The sequence below is a fragment of the Leuresthes tenuis genome, unplaced genomic scaffold (genome assembly GCF_036924035.1).
Source record: "Leuresthes tenuis unplaced genomic scaffold, fLeuTen1.0.hap1 SCAF_4, whole genome shotgun sequence".
Classification (NCBI taxonomy): Eukaryota; Metazoa; Chordata; class Actinopteri; order Atheriniformes; family Atherinopsidae; genus Leuresthes; species Leuresthes tenuis.
Genome location: NW_027325358.1, coordinates 10146009 through 10169819, shown reverse-complemented (window position 1 = coordinate 10169819; position 23811 = coordinate 10146009). Strand labels below are relative to the sequence as shown.

The 23811-nt window shown below is 41.6% G+C and overlaps 1 protein-coding gene across 2 annotated transcripts in view; it reads right to left on the bottom strand.

Moving 5' to 3' along the window:
• mxi1 (max interactor 1, dimerization protein) overlaps nt 1-22782 on the bottom strand; it is a 28095-nt gene extending 5313 nt beyond the window's left edge. Inside the window, exons 1-4 of one of the 2 annotated variants that reach the window (XM_072384512.1) lie at nt 22418-22782; nt 19879-19987; nt 16264-16293; nt 270-384 (exon numbers count right to left, since the gene is read on the bottom strand). In XM_072384512.1, coding sequence (XP_072240613.1) covers nt 270-384; nt 16264-16293; nt 19879-19987; nt 22418-22646 — 483 coding nt within the window. In that variant the 5' untranslated portion in view covers nt 22647-22782. Of the gene's footprint in view, nt 1-269; nt 385-16263; nt 16294-19878; nt 19988-20196; nt 20685-22417 lie in introns of those variants that run through there. The other variant, XM_072384513.1, reaches the window with a different exon arrangement.
• Between the last annotated feature and the right edge of the window lie 1029 nt (nt 22783-23811).

Sequence of the window (23811 nt, the reverse complement as noted above, 5' to 3'; positions counted from 1 at the left end):
TCTGAGATGTTAAACCTTCAGCTTTTATTGTTAATTATTGACTTTGCCCTCATGCTTATAAATACTTCCTAAAATGCTCAGTTACTGTGTCTTGACAGTGTGGATGTGAAGAGCGCCTCGCTTCAGGCTAGAAAAGGTAAAGTGACACACGGATCAGTTGTGCCTCATTATAACATTCTTTGGGTTTGCGTAATGTAAATAAAATTCCACCATTGGTCTTTTTCTTGTGTGCCAAAAGGCATAATCAGGACCAGCTGTGATATACGTACCTTTATATGTGCTTTGGCTTTGGTGAGTAGGCCCAGGGTGGTGTGGCGATTGCAGTCGGGTCCCAGAGGTATGAGGGCCTTCAACCGCTCCAGACACAGCCGTAGATGAGCTCGTCTGAAAAAGAGAGACAAACAAAAACAGCTGAATGAGTAAAAATGCACAGTGGGCCAGGGCGATGGGCATGGGCAGCATAATGGGACGACATCCTGGTATGTAGTGGCTTGTTCAAAAGCATTTGTAACACTGTTCAGCTTATTCAGACTATGAGATCCCTTTGATTTACTACCATCTTGTGAAAAACATGTAATGTGCAAATCCATCAGAAACACATATCGAAAGGTCTGAAGGCTCTTAAAAGCACCCTAAAAACCCAACTGAAGGCAGAGAGCTGTCCTCACACTGTGATTATCTCTTTGTAGGAATCCTGCAGCTACACACGCGGCTCACCTATAGTCAATCTCCGGTTTTCAGGTCAGCAAGACACCAGGTCACATATGATTCATGTCAAACGTGAGCCCCCAGACGATACATTATCCTATGTCTTGTGCTCAGTTTTAGTTACTCTCCTTGTCTACATTACAAACAAGTTTCACCTGGTGGGGGTAGGAAGGGTGGTGGTGGTTGCAGTGGTGTAATGGCATTTCCTGGACCCTGCTCGGCTCATACGCTCCATCATCCTGACAGTACCTTATTCTGTGACTGGAGACATGCACCAGGTACTATCTATCCAGCTAATGGACCCGAGTTGAGAGGTAAAGAGAGATAATTGTTGCTTTAACACAATCAGCTCTCCATTAGTAGGGGCTGCTCTTTCAGCCAGCCTGTAGGGAGGGGTGGAGAGACATTAAGAGTCAGTATACTAAGTGGAGTGACCCCAGACTTAGGAATAATCTCTGGGGAGCCAGAAGGAGACAAGCCCAGAGGACCAGAGCAGGAATTCACAGGACATGCTGGGCTACACAGCTCTCTGCCATGCTCTGTTGCTTTAAGACTGGTGGATACGTGTGAGTGCTAACTAGAGCATATCCGTATGTGTGCATGGGTGTGTGCGCGGAGTTTAAGGTATGCATGGATGGTGCTGATAAGAACATAACAGCAAGTCATTCCATCAGTACTGTACGGGTTATTGTATGTGCATAAGTGCTTCATGTCTACAATACAAGCAAATGTCCTGCTGCAGTCTGCACTGCTCTGAGCTTGGAAGTCGCAAGACACACACACGTGTGCAGCCTTTAATACTGAAGGCTCGTATGATGCCTATCAGTCTAGCTCGGGTATTCGGTGCGTTTAATCAGTTCTATTCAACCCACCTTTTCACATCATCAGGGATATGTCTACCTGTACGTTTCGTCTGCACATACACAGATATCAATCACCACCTATTCACATCCTACTCTCACAACAGCCTGAGGGGATGCACACAGCTCCACCTGGACGATATCACAGACACAACATGGCAGAACATTTCTCAGCGATTACATCTCTGTCCATTGTGTTGGGCACTGTAATCAGGAAAATTAGTCCTGGGGAAACGAGTATTTTACTGTTACATGCAACGTCTGTTATCAGACCAAACAGGAGGCATGTTTAAGCACTGCATATGTTCAAATAAATTATTCATTGTGAGGCTGTAGCTGACGACCTGACACAATTGTAATTTTACATTCCACACAAAAACAACTGTTAAGCTGCACAAACCTCATATTTTACATTTTAAAACCGAACCTCGCACAAATGGACATTGCAACTACTTATGCCTGAGTCACAAACACAAACAGACTCTACAGAGCCATGGACTGCCTGAAAAAGGGGGCTATGAGGGAGGAGCTGGACACACAGTGGTCATGCATGGGCCTGTTGGTCTGGGTATCTAGTCTACCAGGGAGAAAATGCACCAACTCCAGACACTGAAGGGTCTTAGTTGAGATTAAAACCACCATCTTGACAGACAACCCCAGATAACCCCATTTACAAGCCCTCCTGTTCTTCATCCTCGTTTCACCCTGACCCACTGACATGATAAATGTTCAGACGGAGCCGAGGTACACCGACCACACAGGCACCGCAGCAAGTCACAATATTTCACTCTTGGCAATTACTGAAGCATCTCATTACGGTTCTTAGTACTTAGACCACAACTAGTGAGTGTGGTATGAAGCGGCTGGGCTGGGCTGCTCATCCCCACTTTATACTGAACCAGTGTGAAACCACAAACACACTCCTGCCCTTTTCACAGCAACTTTAAGTACAGTTTAATATCCTCTTGTGGCAAAAAAGAAACTTCCTGACAGCATTCAGACACCCCCACTGTACCTCTTATTGGTGGATGGGTGTGTGAGATGTGTGCTGGCATTTTATCTAATCTCTCCAAGTATGACACACTCCTCTGTGTAGCACTCTGATAATTACAGATGGCAAAGAAGCTCCAGACAGCATAAGAGGGAGTGTCGAATGAGCAGCATGTCGCTGTGAAAGCAAAAAAGTAGATCGTCGCAACTCATGGCAATTAAATTGGAAGTCAAACTGTAAAGCCCTTTTTAAAAACCCGCTAACATCTGCCGCTTCAGTGCAATAAAAAGGTGATGAATCAGCCTTCAGTCCCCCATCAAATGACCATGCAGTAGACATGGATTTTTATTGGTAAGCATGAGTAGGAACACAAGAGTTGGGCGTGCATGCTAATGTTCAATGAGGATGCTGTGGTCAGGGCAACACGGGCATAGCTGACTTTGTCTTTGCACGCACGACTGCTGACTGTAACATCTCACATGGAGGTAAAAACCCAAATAGTGGACAAATAGAGACGAGATTAATTAGTTCTCATCTTTTTTTCCCAGTTAGCTGGAAGCTTGTTTTCTGTCCTGCTGTGTTGTGCCGACGTCCTCGGTCCAATCAAAAAAAGGAAACTGCTTTTATCAGGAAATGTGATCCAACACAGCCTTTATAGGATACAGAGCAATGACACCATCTCTTCATCTTATCTGGCCTGTCCTGTGGGAGGTGGAAGTATACAGGACTGGTAAGCCTTGTGGTAGCCTTCAGAGCAATGATGACAAACCTGCTACTATAAGCAGTTGGAAAGGCTACAGTGAGCTTTTGTTCCTTTAAAAACGGTGTAAGTTTCAGTAGTTTATCATGCCAGTCAAAACCAGCAGCACTATCTCTAATACCAGGATACCAGATGATGGACATTTGACACTTAAAGAGTATTTCAAAGTTAAATTATCTTTAACTGTTTATTTCTAATCATTCTGCATTCCGGAAAGCAATGCAAGTATCTAAAGTTTCTCTGGCTGTGAGGCCATGTCAGCTGATGCAGTCCGACCTACACAGACAGACCCCTGCATCAAAGCGTCAGGCTGAATCAAGCATAGCTGCTTCACTAAGGGGCTAAAGGTCATTAGCTCCTGGCTCCTGGTGATGCCCCCAACAAGAGGGTTTAATCCCTGGAAAGCCTCGTTTATCGTGTAGACCCACAGCCAAAAAAGCTTAAGCCAAGCACAGCTTAAAATATGAGTGGCAGCTTGTGACCATAAATACCTGCATGCTGCAGGCAAAAATCTCCATTTGCCTCCGCCCTCTGCAGCCACATAACCTGCAACAGCCTTCTGTTTGCAGGGTTCTTAGAAAAGGCCGATGTTTGTTACATAAACAGCTATGGATTTAATGTGAAGGCTCATAACTTTGTGTCCTCAGCTACTGAAGCTAAGGGATGGTTAAGTATACCTGGTTAAAGGATGTGACGTCAATGGATCACACGCAGTTTCAGTGGATGGCTGTCAGTGTGGCTGACCGAGAGACTTATATGGTCATGTAGGTCACGATTCTTGTGTTAAAAATCAAAGGGCAATACGATGGGAGAGTGGTCTCTCAACACTAGCTCTTGCACTCATCCAAACTCCTTCAGCCCTTGTGTATTCAGGCAGATGCTGAGAAGACCGAAAGACTAAAATCATCTCAGATAATTGTACAAATGCAAAAATAAAAGATCACAGATAAGTGGCTGATAGTTTCACACTTTAAACCTGTAGTGTCCAGCGTCTAATGAATGGCGCGGTAAGCTGCAGGTTGCCTGAATGAAGAACTCTCCATCTGTGGCGGATTACATAACACGTGGCCACTTGCTACCAGGACCTTTGCTCCGAACTGTCACGCACAGCGGGGATATCAAATCCCTCACTGTCAGTCCGACAGCACAGGGAAAAAACAGCCTTGTTTGTCCTTGTATTCAGCAGAAGGAGATCCCTGAGAATCTAAGCAAATACAGCGGCACGATTGTTTCTCTTTTGTGTGGTGCCTTGGTTGGTATAACAAGGCAAACAGCCGCAGTAGAATTTCTTTGAGAGTGAGCATTTATACACAGAACTACGAATACATTTCAAAGGAAACCACATCTAAAGCTGCTGCTCTTGCTGCTGATCTCTCACAAGTTCATGGGAGTTACCTGCGGCTCAGAGAAAATATTCATAGCATTCATAAAAAAAGCTTTACAGGAGCTTTTAGACCTTACTAAACCAACAAAGTGGTCAGCATTGGTCTTTTTTTGTATACTGTACTTAAGTGAAAAAACAAAGGATTTATTAACTGTTTCTTTCTTTTAAAGCTACTCTTTACTGCTGAATCTTAAGAGGGAAATATCAATGTTATCTGCTTTACAAATTCAGAATTTCAGCACAAAAAGCAGGAAGAAATGATGCAATTTGATGTTTTGCTGTGAATAAAACTAACCAACAGTTTTTGCAAGTGAAGCTGAGACAAATCGGTTGATTTGTTAATACTCAATTGACAGGAAATTGGCAGCTCCTGTGATATGCACTCCTCTGCTCTGTCCTCAAAGAGAGGATGGCAAGTAGCCAGCCTTCCCTTTCCTCCTGAGACAATGGGGCACTTCCACTCTAATCACTGCATGAAAGTATGTACACGTGTGTCTTCGTCTTGTTTGGAATCGTGTGTCTGTGTGTGTGCTCCCTTGTGTTCCTGATGGGCCCCAGATGGGTACGCAGGCAGGCAGCTCTGCCTTTTGGCTTTGACATGTGAGCAAGCAGCCAGCCAGCCCTGGGTCACCACACCGCACCTTCTCTCTGCATCCACCCCTGCACACTGCATCCCTTTTCTTTCAATTCCCACAACTTTAGGTGTTCTTAGCCTGTTTGCAATGTTCTGCTTCATTCGTCGGCCCCATCTGATTTCAGATATGAATACAGAACATGTATGTGACCACGTTTGCAGAAAGACAAGCAGTTAACCAATCAAAATTATGATACATGATAGATGAGTAAGTATATTGAAACAAACTCCGGTGCCATTTCTGCTGTTGAAATGCATCAGACTGCCTCCAATGTCATCGAAGCTGAGTCTTTTTAGAGATGCACTTTGAAGCTCTCCCTGTTGGTATGGAAGAGCAGCCCACCATAACTCTTACAGAACCTACGCACATCCTATGCACAACAGCTCAGCGCACACCTCCCATTGTTCTTGCATCATCCATGCACACAGCGCAGAGCGCATCAGCTTTAAAATGGCACTGAAAGGCACACACACTCTGGAGAATTCAATCTGAATAATGTATGTTACAAAATGAAAAGACGGTGACACGGAGACAAAAACCTCTTTAAATGTGAGTCGATGTGATGTGAAACAAGTGTAAAAACTTACTTTTGCATAACCAAGATGACTAGAGAAGTCAAACGAATTAGCTGTAGATTCTTGAAAATATCAGAGTATCGTGGAGAATAATGAGAAACATGAGAATTTCATCAACAAAAACCAGGAAAGTAACACAAACAGCTTTTGTGTTTTCATTTTAACAAATCCCACACAGTGGCGACTGTGCCATTTCTGATCATATTTCCTTTTAAACCAGCAGGAATTTTATAAAAGTTAGGACTTCATCTGTACATTAACCACTAACCAACCCCCCCACAAAAAAAAAATCCTTCCTCTCGAGTTAGCAAGATCTGTAAGAGACCAAATACTGTTTTTAATCTCTAACTGGTAAATCAACTTCTGAACAGAGGTTTTGTTGTCCTTATCTAATCAGTGTTCAGTAATAAAGTTTTTTTAAAGTTATACTGTCTCAGGACGAAAAAATCTCGCATTATGTTTGGATTTAAGCCATCATCATCGTTAGCAACAGTCCAGTCCCTAAGCGAGCTGCTGAGATAAGTTGTTTTTTGAAACTCCACCTTATCTTATACAATCCATCCATCTATTTTCTATATCCGCCTCATCCTATTCAGGATCCTGGAGGGAGGGGGCCTGCCAAAGGGTGGGATGTAGGGCACACCCTAAACATGTCGCCAGTCCAGCACAGAGTAAACAGAAACAAAACAACCACTCACTCCTACGGTTAATTTACAATGCCCAATTAACCCGACATGCATGTTTTTTATGGGAGAAAGACAAATGATTGTGCAGCCCCCATCTGACACCGCTAACATCTACTCTAATATTTAGTTAGTCTTTTTCCCCGTCATTTATAGAACACCGCAAAGGGAATTATTTTCAGTCGATTATGAGGTGAAAATGCATCTAACTGTTATTTGCTCAAATGCAGTCCATTATACCCTCCATGCAATTAGGGAGATGTTTAGAACATAAACAGTTTTTGAACTGTTATTTACACAAACTCAACCGAGATTCTATCTCATGTTACAGAGAGAAAATAAGACTTCCTTTACTGAAGACTCCTGTGTTGGTATCTGGCTTTGCGCCGCCTGTATTTGAAAGGTAAGACACCTCTCCTGTTCCATTCAGTGAAAATCTCAAGAACGGGCTGCACCTGTGGAGCACCAGGTAAAAAAAACCCTACGAGTTAAAGATTCGAAAGATCAGGCTTTCTTCTGAACCCAGAAGTCACTTTGAAAGACTTCTCCGTTTACACTTTTTACTCATTTAGCTTCACTAATATCCTGCTATAGCAATCCATGACTGGCTCAGCAAGAAAAATACATTTTCATGTACGTGTTCTTAGTGAAATGTGTGCCGATATAGATGTTTTCTGACTACCCACCCCACCCCCGAAACCAGCACAGTGAGCCGAAGGAGGATCTATGGAGAAAAAAGAAAAATATATAGCTGCCCTAGATTCTAAACTTGTGAACACGTAAATAATGGATAAGTTCTCAGGTCGTCCAAGATGTCTGACATAAATACTGGACATGCTTTTAAAAGCCAGGGTCAGATTTCCAGTGCAGATCCCAGTCAATACAATTTTATTTGGCAAATCCCCCACTCCCTGAAACCCATTTAACAGACACACACACACACATACTTTGACCCATTTCTAATACAAGTAGAGAGAGGAAATGTGACCCTTTACCCAGTTAATAAACTAATTACACATCACCAATGACTGCCTCTGTGATAAATCTCTTAAATTGACATAAGAAAGAAAATTAAGACATCATTAGACAGTCCCTATTATAGAGGGGGAAAAAACATACTGGAATTTATGAGGGAAAGCGACTGCTTCTCCTCTGCCTTACTGCGGCATCAGGCCTCATTTAAAGCAGCCAGAAATCATGATTCACAGTGAGGTCAAAGATTACCGAAGTGATTTGGGAATCGTGTGATGCAAAGTCTTGTTTAAAGAATACTGAACCATGTCCAGACCATACAGAGGAGGGCAATTAAAGCAATCAAAAACATTGGAACAGAAGTTTCATCCCTCCTCTCAGTACATCAAGATTTTTTTTCTTCCATTAGCTCAACATTAAAAAGGCATGCATAGGGAAACAACATGTGGCATATTGGATCCACTCTCTGCAGATGGTAACATGTAATATAGATGGAAGGGGGCAGGTCTTAAGCTACGTGCCATTCCCATACATTTGTCCTCCATAATGGTCTGCTCTGACCAAAGCAACTGAATAAACTGTGTCGAAGGCGGACGATTACACTCATACTTATATAGAAAAATCAATGCAATGATGTTCTTCAATTGCATATTTGAAGGCAAATCAAATCAAAAGGTCTATTTTCCTAATTTATTTTCAGTGATAATAAGATGTGATAAAATGATGCAGTCCATTTTAACTCCCAGTCAGTGTAAATAAACCTGACATTTGAGGAAGCAACAGTTTACAGTACATTACAGTTCATATAAAACTCAAACACAGGAGTTCTCTGTGTTTGCACGCCACCTTTGTCTACGGGTTGTCTTTTTTCTGACAGAGATACCACCTTTTTTATATCAACGTGTCTCTCATTCTTTGTTGAGGAAGATTCATACCCTCCCTCCCCGCTTCACTCTCTCACATGACGGCTGTCAGGCTGCAGCTAAGGTCACATGTTTACCCGTACAGAAAATGGCACCTGACTAAATAGAGCTTTTTTCATACTGGGTTAGCTGCTGGAAAAGTCATCAAAGAGGCACCAGCTTGGCTGCAAACCTTTGTATGCAATTCAGCAGGTTAGAGCTTTATTATTTGAGCCATAAATAGGAAGTTAAGGAAATTACACAGTGAGACATAGCCAGGCTTAAATGTTGACGTCTCTGTCAAAAAGGAGGTCGTCATTACTGGTTTTGATTAATGTGGAAAACGTTGTTATGTAATTCTTATTTAATAACAGGTATAAAAGTATTCACCCTCAACTGATATTGGCAAGTTATAGTAATAAATAGCCACTGGACAATGCACTCGACTTCGACTTACTGTTGAAACCTACATGAGTTTAAGGTTGAGTAACGCTGTAACTGTTACAGGAGCAAAGACAAATAAAAGTTTAATTCAATTCATGCGGTACAGCGATTTTTGCCGTATAGCAACTGTAGGTTAGTTTTTCTGATAGGCTGATGCCTCTCTCATCTTCTCTATGGAACATGGACAGATGGGGTAGATGTAGAGAGAGTCAGAGTGAGACATAGAGGATGAGAGATATAGTGAGTGGGGGAGGAAGGGTAGTGTTTTATCTATGTAATCTGCCCAGAAACTAGCCATGGGCACCAATGCAAGCCAGTCTGTCAGGAATTCCACAGGGTTTAACAACAGCATCTGACTAAAATCTGCTCAGTTTCCATGTCAGATTTGAAGATCACTGCAACGTCCTATGACAAAAAAGGTTGCTTTCTGTTGACTAGAAGTGTGTTTACCTGTTAATGGTTTGTTTTGTGACCACTTTGAGAGTGAAAGTGTGTGAGCACTCAGCAGGATGCATCAAGTTCAAAGAGTAGAAGAACCTCAAGGTGTTCATCCTTCAGTTGGCAGTAAATTCAAATCATCTGCATGAAACTGGCCTCCTGATAAAAGCAGACTTCAGCACAAAGACAGTTCGCACATGGATGCTGCTCTTTGTGGCATCCTGTGTCTTACGTTCTGGCAAGTTCTATCGCAAAGTCCAAACTAAAAGCCAAATCCTAAAGTTCACGAAAAGACAAGGAAATGAGAACACAGCAAAATTTCCAGTTGAACAATTATTAGAACATCTTGGGATTTCACGCGGCCTATCCTGCAGGAGGACCAATTGTATGGCTGAGGCAGGGAGAAAAAAAGAAATGCTGGGGGTGAGGGGTGCACTGCTGCCTGTGGGTGGATTGGAATAAGAGATCTGAACATTTAGGCAGTTGTGACCTCAATCCCACCAAAAAAAAAGATTCAGTGTGCAGAAAAGATATTTCCAACTGGCAGTAGGCTCACAGTAAAAAAAAACAGATGGACTCAGGGATGAAACCATACTAGAAAGTGAGAGCAGTAAAATGCAAATGAGAGTCCAAAAATCAATGTGGACTTCCGTGAACCCAACACGTCAACCCCGAGGCCACAAGTAGTAAATAAATGAAGAGCTGTTAATTACTATGTAGAACAATGTACTGCCACGTGAAACTCACTGAGGCCAGTGTGCTCCTGACACATGTCAACAGAGCAAAGTAGTGGAGTCAAACATGAAGCAAAATGACTAAGAGAGGAGGGATAAAAGAGTACTGCAGCAATTTAGCCTCTGCAAGCAGCCGCCACAGACATAAACACGTGCTCACACATATACACACATGTGCAGAGTTTGATGGAGTTGAAAGAGGGGGATGCAAGCTCTGTGTGTGGCTGGGCCAAGAGACTCTGGGGCTGAAACCCATCACTAGCGCACGGATTAGTTCACACGTGCACACTGCCTTTTAATCTGCTCCACTGACAAAGGTTGGAATAAAGAACAGAAGAAAGAAGGTGAAAGACAAAGAGACGAAGTAAACGAAAGGGATAGCAATAGAAACTGAGCCAGAGAGGGAAAGATGGGGGGTGGGGGTTGAGTTAGTAGGACAGAGGGGAGGAAAGAGGAGGGAGAGGGGAATGCTTTTAGGTGCACAATAATCCTGCCATCTAAAAGTGGGGGGGGGAAACAATGTAATCAATTAAATTGTCTTTTGCAAATCCCAGTCATATATAGCTAATGTGGTTAGATTATGTGTTCAACACAAACATCTCGCTCTGCTTGTCCAATTTCTTTTGAGAGATTTAATCTTTATCTTTGACGTTACATGTGCAACAATGGTCTTCTATCTCCTTCCTGAATCCTAACCTACACATCCCTGACCCAGGCCAGAACCCTTACCCTTTAGCCCTCTGCGAGGGAGTTTTGGATTAAAACTCCAATAAGGCTTGACTCAGGAAGCCGGGGAGATCCAGCCAGATGTTGGCTTCACAAGCAGGTTGGAGGATGCATGTAAGTTAGGGGGTTGTCCTGTCAGAACACAACTCTCTTACAGTTGTTCGTGTGTTTAATACATCCAACAGAGGGTGGGGGAAGGAATGTAATCCAAACATTGTACAATAATCTTTAATGCGCAAAACACCCATTTCTGAAAAGACGCACACACTCAGTTTCTCAGTCACCCAGCTTAAATTGATCAAACTCATTGAGCCACTTCTGCCTGTTGGTGGCAGGTAGGTCCATAGGGTGTTATTCCTTAGTTATCATCGTTTGAATAGGAAATAATGACATTCAGAGAGGGCTCTGATGATGGAAAGTATATGAAGTAGCTGCTGTGGGAGTAGGGGGTGGAGACTTCTCTCACTACTGCTTCAGCTCACTGCTCTCATTGGCGAAAAAATAACCTCTGATTGGTCAAAAGGCTGTGGTGTTTCCCTTTTTCCTAGGCTGTGCGGCTAAAAATAGAAGCCGCAGTCAGATTTAGCCTAATTGAGACTGTCCTGCATCCTCGACAAGCATCCTTTTTTCTCTCCTTCCTGTCTTTCTCTTTCTCCCCTCAGATTAAATTAGCACGACAGTTAATGTAACAAACTGCTTTAGGATTAATGAAAGAAAATGGGGATTTCTTCCTGGAAAACTATGTGACAACAGCCTCATCTGTTCCGTACAAAGTGAACGCATCAACAAGCCATACACAATGTTGTTAATGGAACAGGTTGAACAGACCACACAGTGCGTGTGGGAGGAACTGAACACTCTGCAGAGTGATGCAGAGAAACCTGTACATACAGTACTTACTGAAATTGATTAATTTAAACACCTACATGCAAAACAGAGACAAAAAAACAAGGTTTGAGTCAGAGGGCAGTCAGCATAACAGATTATACCTGCTCATCCAGCTTTGTCATCTTTGTATCATCCATATAGTTACACTGTCCTTCAACAAAATGTTGTACGTGTACAATTTTCTATGCCAAGCCAACAACAACAGGGTGTCACGGAGAGTTGAATCAAGGGTTAGAAGAACCCGACGTGACTGATGGGTGAGCCATTAAGTGCCGACATCACGTCCTTCCTGTGGGGCGTTTCTTTACTGCTATGTACACAACATACGTGTGAGGATGGTTTCTGAGGCAGAGCAGGGATGATCTCTGGTTTTACACAGTCCTCTACCATTTCACAGCAAACCAGTGGGGGTGAGGATTGTACAGGTCCGCACTTCTTGCATTTAAGTTCCCACAAAGTGATTTTTAAGCACCTGATTTCAGTCTCACCTTATGGCATTTGATACGGAAAATATGCATATAAAAGCCATTGTCAAGCCACCAAGATCAGTTCTCTTCAGCATGAAGCATTAAGAGAAGTAGCAACAGGAAGTAGAGTTTCTTTTAGGAATGCCTTCAGTGCAAAAAAGTTTGCTCATTCTCAAAGTGGCTTGCTCCCTTGTCACTTGTTGCTGTAGCCTTATCTGCCCAGTTTGCTTGATCAGAAGTTAGAAAATCAAGTCAGCTTGTTTTACACTGTCTTTAGGAAAGTGGATTTTTTCATTTCTTGGTTGTAAAAGATTGAGTCTCTTAAAAGCAAACATGTAATAGACATGCTGAAAATGCAGAAGATTATACAGCAAGAAACATGCAACAGAAATATTTTTCATTAAAGGGTTCACTTTATGGCGCCCTCCAAAAACCAAGCGCCTCATTGTGACTTGTCCTAGTTACCTAGAAAGAAGGTAATACACTCCTGACCGCACAGCGTAAACAAGGTACTTACTAACACCATCTTATAGGCCAAGTAAACCTTTAGAAAACAAAGTATTATAGCTCATTACAGCTGGTGGCCTGCAACACTAGGAAGGGAGAGGGGGGCAGCTAAAACTCCCCATCTGACTGTGGTGGCAGGTGAGAATATCCTACTCTGATACTGGCTCATGCCTCACGGTGGTAATTACAGTGCGGAAATGCTCACTGTACGCAAATCAGGACGGCAGATCAGGCTTGCGTGTGGCTCAAGGCTTCCATTAGTCAGGTGTGTTTGACCAATCCCGCTTCTCATCCCATTAGCCTGTCAATTACTTCCTTGTCCTGAGAGACCATCGCTAGCTAAGTCAAAGCCTAGCCGGGCCGTAAAGAATGAGAACCGGATGGCTACAGAAAGAGGGGAGCTGAAATGCGGCAGCACGTGTGCATGCTCTAGCTGAGCTCACCAGACCAAAGATCAAGTCCCTTAAGCTGCTTTTCTGAGCCAAGAAAAGCTTACAAGTTGTCACGTTGGTCAGAACAAACAGTCCCAGTTTTAGGCCCTGCAGCAGTGCCTGAGAATAGGCTGCACTCACTGGGCAGACAACAGAGAGACTGGAGAGGCAGATTTTCTTTCTTTAAGAGGCATCTGAACACCCAGGAAAAGCAAACCAAGCTTATTCATGTTTAACTGTTTATTCAAGCCCAGGGCTGGAAGAACACGCCACCGAAGTAGAACTATACAGGCCAAGAGTCAGCTGTATTTTTATTCCACATGCAAACACTGAAATGAGTTTAACGTACACTGTTTGCCCAGCTCCTTTAATGAAAAAAAAAAAAATAAATCAAGCAGAAAAACTAATATTGCATCCACGACGAAGGCATTGGGGAAATAATTTCCCATGTGAATGATAATGCTGGCGCCGGAAAAAACTATTAAGATGAATAAGAGGCAGTGGAGAAGAAACTCAGATGATCAGCGGTGGTTCTTGTGAATTTAAGTAAAAGCTTGTTGTATTAACTCGTCTGGGTCAGGTAGGAAAAAACAGGCGGTTGAGCGGCTATAGATTAAAAGCTGAGGTATGAAAATTGTTGCTGTTAATGAAGATTCGCTACATAACACAAAGATCAACAAACAGCCGGAGCTTGGGAATTTATTATCAACATGTTTAAAAGAAAATGACTAAGAGGTATGAGATCAAAGTAGCGGGAATGCAGACCTGCAAGCCTCTTCCCGTTAGAACCTACCGAGGCAGTGTAATTTAGTAGTGACATGTGGAAGTTAAATAAGGCTGTTAGGAGGCATATGATCAAAGCGGCAGAGCCACCACATTATCTGGTAACACTGCAGAGGCTAAGTATCTGGAATGTGTGTGTTTTGTTTTTTTCTTTCCTTTCACCGCCTTTCATCCACCTCCTGAGTTCTCTGCTGTCACAACAGACCTATACATTAAAGAGGTTATCAAGACCTCTGCTAACCACGCCAAGCAAAACGTCTCGCCGGCTGCTGATACAAAGGGTTGATAAGTGTTGGGAGAAGCTGCGGCCAGGTCTTTTAAGATGGGAAGAAAAAAAAGCTAGCGCTGTCGCTGTTGTTGAAGGATCATGGCACAAGCCTGACACACTTGGGTGAACAGCTATGCTTGATATGTATAACTTAATGTCAAGCATGAGCTGGAAGGGAATTGGATTAGCTGCTGGCAAAATAGGGGGATTATAAAAGATTCTGACTTTAAATGTGCTTCTGGATTACCATTTCAGTTTTATTCTTCTTTATTTGCTAATGAAAATCAGAATTACTGTGCAACGGCATTATGCTCACTGATTCAAGCTCGAAAGAGACAAAAAAATGTGTGCTGTCGGTATCTGGATTTGATACTGTACTGTGGCACAGGTTGGTCTGTTCCCTGCTTGTCCTGGTCTGGTAGATATATCAGATAGAAACCTAAACACAATGATGGTAAACCTACATTGTCAAAGGCACAAATAAGAAGGCAAACCACCGTGGAAATTCCCTAAATAAATTCATAACACAGGAGGAAACTATCTAACCACTTTCATGGTTAATAGCTATGCAGCAACCTTAAATCTGTGGTCCACACTCATCCTTTCTGTCCTGCCATCTACAGGCTTTACTCTGGTCTGTTATGATTGGCAGAGATGGCTATAAGCCATAAATGGCCATCGTAACAGACCATGCAACAAAGAATTTGGAATGAGCTCAGAAACACTCTTGGTACTGTGTTGTAGGAACAAATAAATGACCCGGCGCCTTTTCTTTGTACATGTATTTGTGTGGGTGGAAAACCGAAAAATGCAATCCTGCATTTGTGCCGCAATCTGCCGAGGCCAGTCAGCCGAACGGCTGGCCTTGGCTGGCTATGCATATGAGCATGAAGATGACACATCAACTCTCGTCTATATTTAACTCACTGGATCTCCTTCCAATGCTCCCATCCTTTCAGAGGAGGCTGCCAGGGAGCATGGTGAGAAAAGCAGGCTGAGGTGATATGTAATTACACTGAATTGATCCAGTCTCCTACATCCGTTCATTGTACCCACACGCTGTTAGATAATGAAATGGAAGGCAAGCCTTTTTTCTATTTACCATAAATCCTTAACGTCTAGCCACTCTTATTTATAGTGTCAAAAGAAACCCTTTACAGCTTGATTCTTCAAGCCTGCAAAGTCACAGTGCATAAATACTCCATGTGGGTGGCAATTTCAATCTGATAAGGGCTTCTTCTAAACCAGCTCTCACTCTCTTCAGAGGATGCTGTGGTAACAGTCACAAACGTAGGTCTCTCTGAATACCCCACTTCTCATCATGGAGACAGATAAAATCGTACATGCCGAGACATATTTTGTATAGAAGCACGTTTGGGCTCGAAAACCACCAAGAGAACATTTTCTTTAAAAATGACGTTGACTTTGTCACCTCAACTACAGTCCGTAACAGTCAAAAAACAGCTTGGCATCAACATACGAGTATAAAGGTTTGTGATTTTTGGCTTTTGCTGTCTCTGTGGGCTGACTTTCCTGAAGATGTAACTCAAAAACTCTTAAGCCAAGGTCAGACACTGACTATGCTTGCGTCCACCCAGCTGTACTCAGCGGGACATTCTCACAAGAAAAGATGTTGGTAAATACGTGGCAGCAAAGAGAAAAGCCCCTTTGTTTGAAATGCAAGAAGAGGAAGAAAAAAGAAAAAAGGATGCGTGCGTACATCCACTGGCCCTTGTGGTCACAAATGTTGAGTTTCATGCAGACACAGGTAATGACATTTGCATGACAGGGACCAGGCAGCCGCATAGATGAAACCAAAATATTACATACTCAGTCTTTGCATAAAAGGGTGCAAAGACTGTGTGCAAAAGGTGGGGAAATCAGGGAGATGCAAAAAGGGCAGTCAGGTGTCCTGGAAATGCTTTGGCAACCTCTGACTTTTAAAAAGACGAGTAAGTGCTTATTTGAAGAAGGGCAAAGATCTTGTAGAGCGAAACGAAAGTAGGACAAGCCCTTGCTTACGTCAAAAGGTATGTTGTGAATGTGTCTGGAGGTTTTGCTGCACACTATAAATCTGAGGAGTTGTAAAAAATGATCACCGACTCACCTGTTCTTTTCCAGCTCATTATGTGTTGACCTGCAAAAACAGAAAAAACAGAGGCTGTCAAATAAAGCCAGCGAAAAATACAGGTCCAGCATTACATAAGAAAAATACTTCTAATGTCAAGAGAACATGTCTACTACATACTCAAACATGGGTTCAGAGGCACATGGTGAACTGGAATGTCTAAATTGATTAATTGGTTTTATCAATTAATCCCAAACAAGACCAACTGTAAGTCGAGCACACTGAAGCCTTTACACCAACAAATGTCAGCGTGACATCCAGGCATGCACTGTGGCACTACTTAGCCTCAGTAATACACAACATAACTCTGAGAGGATGTGTGTGACATTGCAGGCACTTATGTCCACACTGTGTACAGCATAAAGCATACAGTTGTGTGTGTGTGTGTGCGTCTGGGCAGGTATAAGCGTGCACTCACACATACAGACATGCAGCCAGGGTTCAGTGCTGTTACTAATGTAAAGTGAATCAGCTGGTCCCTGAGAGTGTCTTTGTGTGGCAAAAAGGGAACAAGAAGTTCCCTCAACACAAATGGCATCCTGCCACATCTGAGGGGGTAAAGGGTTGATGGATATAACCTAATGAAAATCTCCATCCTGCTGTTTTTCCTGATCTTTTTTTTTTCTTTTTCCCCAGCGCTGAGTACACTAAAGAGAACATACATCAACATGAGAATGCATGAGAATAATATTCTTGTGGCCTGATATGCAGGGCATGTTAATTCAGCTGTGGTAATTTATTTATTCAACATGACAGGGTCTATGACCAGACTGAGTAGCTGCTATCACAGCAAAACACACGTATGCTGGTGCAGGCCACTTCCTAAAAATCTATGAGCACTTAAGTGCTAACATGTGTGCTCTTGACAGCTTTCATCTCCCATATTGCCATCCAGCCACATATTCTGAGATCATAAATCTAAAGCAAGGTTTTATTTGTTCTTCTACAAGCTTTATATCAGAAAGTGAACTGCAGTTCAAAGATGTGTTCTTTATTCAGAAAAAAGAAAACGTCAAAGCAATGCAGTTCAATGCAGACTTTTTGGGGGAAATTTATTTGTGCGTTGATGGCAGCACGTAGGTCTTTTATTATGTCTATCAATTTGTAAGTCAAAGCAATAGTTTTGCCAACAGATTATGAACATGTGCCTAATTTGAATCATTTGCGTCAGTAGGTGTCAGAGCAACTTCACTGCATCTGTGCTGCTTTATGACCTGAATTCCACATTTTCCTATCCAAACCATGTTAAAAAAATTTAAAAATCCAAGAAACCCGTGTGACTTCAAATTATTTTTTAAAACAAGGAACAATTAAAAAAAAACTTGGATTTCCACTTTAGGGCAATGCTGATATCGAAATCAGTGCCGAAAATCAAGCAACCTGACACATATGACACACAATACATGTGAGAAATGAAGAGCTATCAACCTAAGTTAGGTGACTTTTTCCTCAGCTTTTGTCATCACAAACCTTTTCCCTGCCTCTTGAATCAGATGTTTGCATGTCTGGAGTCCGACAAAAATGCATCACCGATTATAAACTGGCTGAAGGCCATATATAACAGCATCAAGCTTTCTACTGTAGGCATGCAAGCGTACGTGTACATGTATACACACACTCAGAGTGGGTCAACTAGATAAGGCATCCCTGCTATAAACAGTAGGCATGAGAGGACAGACTCAGATAAGCCCATTTCTTTAAGCCCTGACATGTTACTAAGAAAACAAGACAAATATAACTGAAGCAAGATATAACTAGAAAGGAAAGTGTGCATATGTAATTGTAATGTTAGGGTAAATATTATAAAAAATACATTATCATAATCCTTAAGAAGACAGCTAGACATTAAATTAGAAGGTCTTCATTATGTTTATGTGAGTGAGGAACAAACAAGAACGCACATGTAGGTTAATAATTATAATGATCAGTCATGAAAAGTTTTTCATTTTAGCTCTTATCAAATATGCAAACACAGAAAATGACAGAGTTGTACATGTAAAGCTAAGACCTCTCTTGTAATGCATGACACTTTCATTTGTTGGAGAACTGCAATATGACACAGCAAAGTGAAAAAACTGCTCGCAACGTAAACAAATTAGTAAGATGTCTCGGCTATATTGCCAGGCCACACGCTGTATGTAGGACAGTTGAATTAAAACAGATCACTACTGACACAGAAAATGCTCCCCTTAAGCAACCCTGACATCAGCGGTGACATCCAAATAATGCTGTTTTTGTTGGTTTGCGATGGCTGCAACTCATGTGGGAATAAAATCAGCCACATCACAATATGCAGCTCTGAAATGGTGTTAGATAATAAATGTGTTAAATTGCAGGGTGAATTGTGAAGATGTCTCCATGGAGAACAAGATCAACACCCGCACAATCTAATCCAAAATGCTTATCTGTGTTACAGTGCATTTAAAGAACAAATCTTCTCTCCGTGGCTCTTGCTGCCATTTACTCTCTTCCATTACTCACTCTTAAAGTTGTCCCCCTTCACATACTCATTCAAGGGCCAAGATGCTCATCAGATTAATTTTTACCCTGACAGAAAATGTGTCCAAAACATCGTCTGTTGAGGCGTTCTTACGTATCTTCGCTATTTAACTAATTATTATTAGCTATAAATGGGCCACAGACTTTAAATTTTTCTGATCATGACTGTTGCCATGCAGATCGAGGCAGTGTTTAGTGCTCATGATGAGTAATGCACAGTTCCTGTTTGTGGCCCTCTCTCACATTAATATTAAAAGCCTAAGAGAGAGACGTAGATGAGCTTGTATTTGATGTATGACTGTCAATGACCAGATTAATGTAAGCAGCCTAGCACAGAGACAATATACAATGCCAGTGGGTCTTAACGTCAGAAATCCTCCCTACTTTTACAACTAAATACAAGTTCTTCTCATTGAGAAGGACCTTAATCAATGTGCAAGCTACTGATGTTTTATCATAGTGTTAAATCAAGCTGGGTAGGAGAGCAGACATAATACAGGAAGAGTTTCACATATTCACCTTTGAATGTCTGCAAACAACAACAGCCAGAAATAATAACATTTCCTCTTTAGGGCAAAAGAGAAACTGTCAGTCTAAGCCACAGTTGAGAATTTATTTAAAAGAAAAGAAAAAAACACCAAATCAAATTTTTATCTGCAGGTATACTGATGACACAACACAATGGTTATTTGCTTTAAAGCTATCACTTTCACCAAGATCCCTAATCCTGGATGCTGCACTCTGTTAGACAAGCAGCTGATGAAGCTCTGCTACCCCACAGGTCCCAAAACAGCGGGACAGACAGTCTTTGGTATTCTGATAGTTTCTCCAAGTTTAAGAAATACCTTTTGTGAATCAAAACAAAGTTCCCTGCAAAGAAAAGCAAATAAAATGCTCCCAGGTAGGCTTTGTTGACGGCTCGCTTGCTTACCAAACGTGTTGGTAAGGATCACATGCTGTCTGCAGAACACTCATCCTACAAAGTCTGTTTAAATACTGGCACCTATGATTATCATCAGGGAACATGTTCATATAGCGTTACAAAAATTCCAAAACTTCATAAGGATCATGACATTAAAGAAAGCAAATTCTTACCTGTTGTGGTTACTGCTGAACTTCTTATTTCGGAATTTTCTTTGCCTCTGGTAGTTTGTGCTCTGATTTGACGGAAAAGCCGAAGCATATCCGTGTTCACACTTTCTTTCTGTTGAAATAAAACTTGTGGTTAACCATGAGCCATAAGAAAAGTTTGGACACTTTTTCTCAACCCTGTTACACAGTCGTTAGGTAACAAAAGTGTAAGAAATTCCCTTCAGATGGCGGAAGCGTTTTCTGAAAACACTTCCTTTTTTTGGGTCCTTATATCATGTCATTTAAAGCAGTTAAACGATAAGAGTACAAGCGTAAAATCACCTCTTTCTCTCCTTTCTAGATATTCTGCTGCCTCCAATAACCGTTGGATATTTATTAGCTGAATAGCCGTCATTTTTTCCTGAGGCTGGCTGCCGTCAATGTTGCTCTATTCAGCCTTTAAACGTTAGAAAAGACCTGTCAGTTTCTATATACAGGGAAGACAGTACATCAGTACACCAGATGAAAACGATGTGTTATTATCTTGATCCGTGCCTTCAATAGCTGGGCATTTGTCGAAATTAAAGAAAAAAAGTCCAGTGTTGGAAGCTAGCAAGCTACACCCAATCCTTGCCAAACTTCGTGATTTTAAAAATGTCAAAACCAGTTTATCACCAGTTTATCATAGTAGTAAAATTTTCTATGAAATAAGATATCAAATGTTTTACAAAAAACGAATAAAAACACTATAAAATTTCGCCGAGGGAGCAGAGAGCCAGCAAACTGCCTCTTCCTGCCCGTTTCCTCTCCTCTCCTGTTTGTTTACCTAGCAGCTCAGCTGGGAGGCGGGAACATGACGGAGGAGAGGCTGGTTTAAAAGCGGTGCATTCTGGGACACTGAGTATGTAAGTGCCTTTGCTAAATACTATCAAACATTAACGTTTTGTTATTTTTTTTAAATTTAACGCACTTTTGTCGAGCTAAACATCCTGTTTCATAGTTTTATCACACAGGTGATATTCTAGTACTTAAATTTATTTAATAAATATGTATATTAATGTTATTTATATTAAGTAATATGCATATTAGGGCCGTGCAACAGTTCTCAGACCAATAAAGGTAGTATGGTGATCATTGTTTTTGCTAAGCTTAAATAGGTTACTCCTACTTCTAATCACAATGAAAGAGAAATGTAGAAATAAATAACAATATTTTAATTTTAGTTCCCAGATCTAAGTTTAGTGATAATGTATGACGTATGTGTTGTTTTTCTTTTTCTTTTATAATAACAAAAGGGAAATAATTATTAATAAATATATTAAGGCTGATGTTTGATGTGTTACTGGTTTAACGAAAACAGCCATAACGTAATGAAATCATCTGGTCAGTTTTTTTCTCGCTAAAGAAGACAGAAAAACTACAAGTCCCATGCTTCACTAGGACCGTGGGAGGTTACTTGCTGGCTGAAGCCAGGCCCAGCAACACGTGACGTAGTTCACGAACGGGCGTCTGATTTGCGAATGGCTTTGACAGGCGTCGAGGGTTGAGCACGCATCTGACCAACCGCAGAGCAAGTTTGCGCCATGTGGAAACCAATGCGAAACGCCCCCAAATAGCAGGAAGCAAACAATTGAGAGAAGAGCTGTCTCCTGCGATCCGATTAAATTCCCCACGGTACATTGTAAGAGGTGATATAACATAAAAGTACTTTCTATGCAAACGTCTGCTCGCGTGATCCATAAATCTGTACAAAATAGGCCTTGCACGAACAGTGTCGCATGCGAAAGTAGCGGAGAAACAGCCTATTTGTAAGCTTCAATTAATCATGACTGATCGAGGGGAAACAAGTGCATCATTGACAGTACCGAGGAATCATTTTCATATTACAGTTCTTAAGTGGCAAGTCATTAAATTATATATAGCCTCAAACCCGCTTGCATTTCCAGTGATTTGTCACCTGCAGTCAGTCCCATAACTTATTTTATAGAGACATAATTCCTGAAAGATTAGACATCAAGCAAAGTAAACATATTAGCCACTAATTTCTGTTTTAATAATGCAATATAAAAAATGTGTGCTCGGAGGTCTCTTTCTACATTTTCTTCTTTTTTTTTTTGAATGAGTCTGCGGAGGCACAATGACATCATCCTAAAGTGAGCAGGAGGACGCCGCAATGTGATCAGATTTATTATACCGGAACGGGAGCCAACATCCACGCACACGCACACACCTAATCATTATGTCATGCTATATCTGTGCTGCAGGGAAAAATGACTGATTCCTGGTTTGAGAGTTGTGGAGGCGCAAAGCGACGGTGCCCAACACGCAGAAAACGAAGATAAAATAGTCCAGACATAAAAATAAAGCTTGTAGTGTTATCCTCTCCCACAAATGCAGCGAATAAATAACCCATATTTGTCTAGTGCCTTGTCATAGGCTGTGCTTACTGCAGGAGTTGCATTAACTCAGCCCTTTGTTGTCTGAGTATGTTGACAATGAAGTATTGTTTTTCTGAAAATCAGATGAAAACATAGAGGATCAAACGCAGCACAAATAAACTCACTTCCGTCCTTCCGCTCGGAGCTCTCGAGAAACCTCGCAGCCTCCAGCAAAACTTGTACATTTTTCAGAAAAGTGTTGATCTGCTCCATGTGGGAGTCTTTGGAGTTGAAGACGTCATTGAAAGGACAGCTAGACATCTCGAAGTCTTGCTGATCCAAGAGAGACGCCTCGGAATCAAAGAAGAACTCCTCACTCTTCAAACTTCTTCTTTGCCTTTCACTTTTGGCCATTTTTCCTCTTAGTTTGAGCGCTTGCTGGAAACGTGATGATGGGCGCAGTACACAGTGAGGCAGCTACCAGTAAACACCGCTCTTGTTAGACTGTTTCTCGTTTCTTTTTCCTTTTTTTTATGAATGCAGGGTGTTTAATGTGGAGCAGTGGCCAATGTCAGTGGATGCTGGTGCATGGGAAAACGAGAGCCCGGCCCCTCTATGTCGGAGGACTCTGCATGGTCCTTGTGACCGCCTGGTATAAACGTGCGGAATAAAATATCAAAGGATGAATGATCACATCCAGATGTAAACGTCAAATTATCATGTCACAATAAATATTATTATGTAATCTTGTTTTTTGTGTGAAATGGAACCATGACAGAATAAACTGCTGGCTTAACAGTGGTAGTAATTGTAATAAAAGTTAGTAAAAGCAGGTTTAACAACTGTTGGGTTGCTATTCTACATAGCCAAGAGATGAACTGATAGAAAGTAATGCGAGTATGTAGTTTAGTAACATAGTAAGAGAATGAAAAGAAATTCAAAGAAGACTATTCTTAAATTAGGTTGCAAAAGGTTTTTGTGGTCTCAAGATCAAGATGAGTGGACAGGTGTCACATCCCTTCACATTACCATTTAACAAATGTGCAGCGCCCAACAGTCCTGTGATCATGTGTATGTGAAATATCCTGTTGATGTGTCGCCAAGGCAACCTCAAAAATTATGTGTTAGCCCAATTTGTTTTTCTCATCCTCATCAAGTCATTTTTGTGCCTAACCCTAACCAATCGTTGGCGATAGCTTAACATAAGCACAAAGAGAGTAATACAGCAGAAGAAATCAATGTGAGAGGGAATGGTAGAAAAAAAAGTGAAGAAAAACATCCTTGACTCATGGTATTAAATTTAAGAGTCATATTTCCCAGTATGTTCCCTCCAGCCTCCATACAGAAACCACATTGCCTGTTGAGTAAACACTTCATAATGATGTTTGCTTCTTTGGTATAATACAGTGCTTTGAAAGTGCTCACATGAGTCATTTTTCAGAGTATATGCAAACAATATTTATGGTAATTTACAGAAGATTTGAGATGTGATATGTCTCATGTAGCCTGCTGGAATGTAGACAATTCTCCTACAGGTACCATTTAAGGTTATAAGCGAGCCACAGATAAGTTTGCCAGA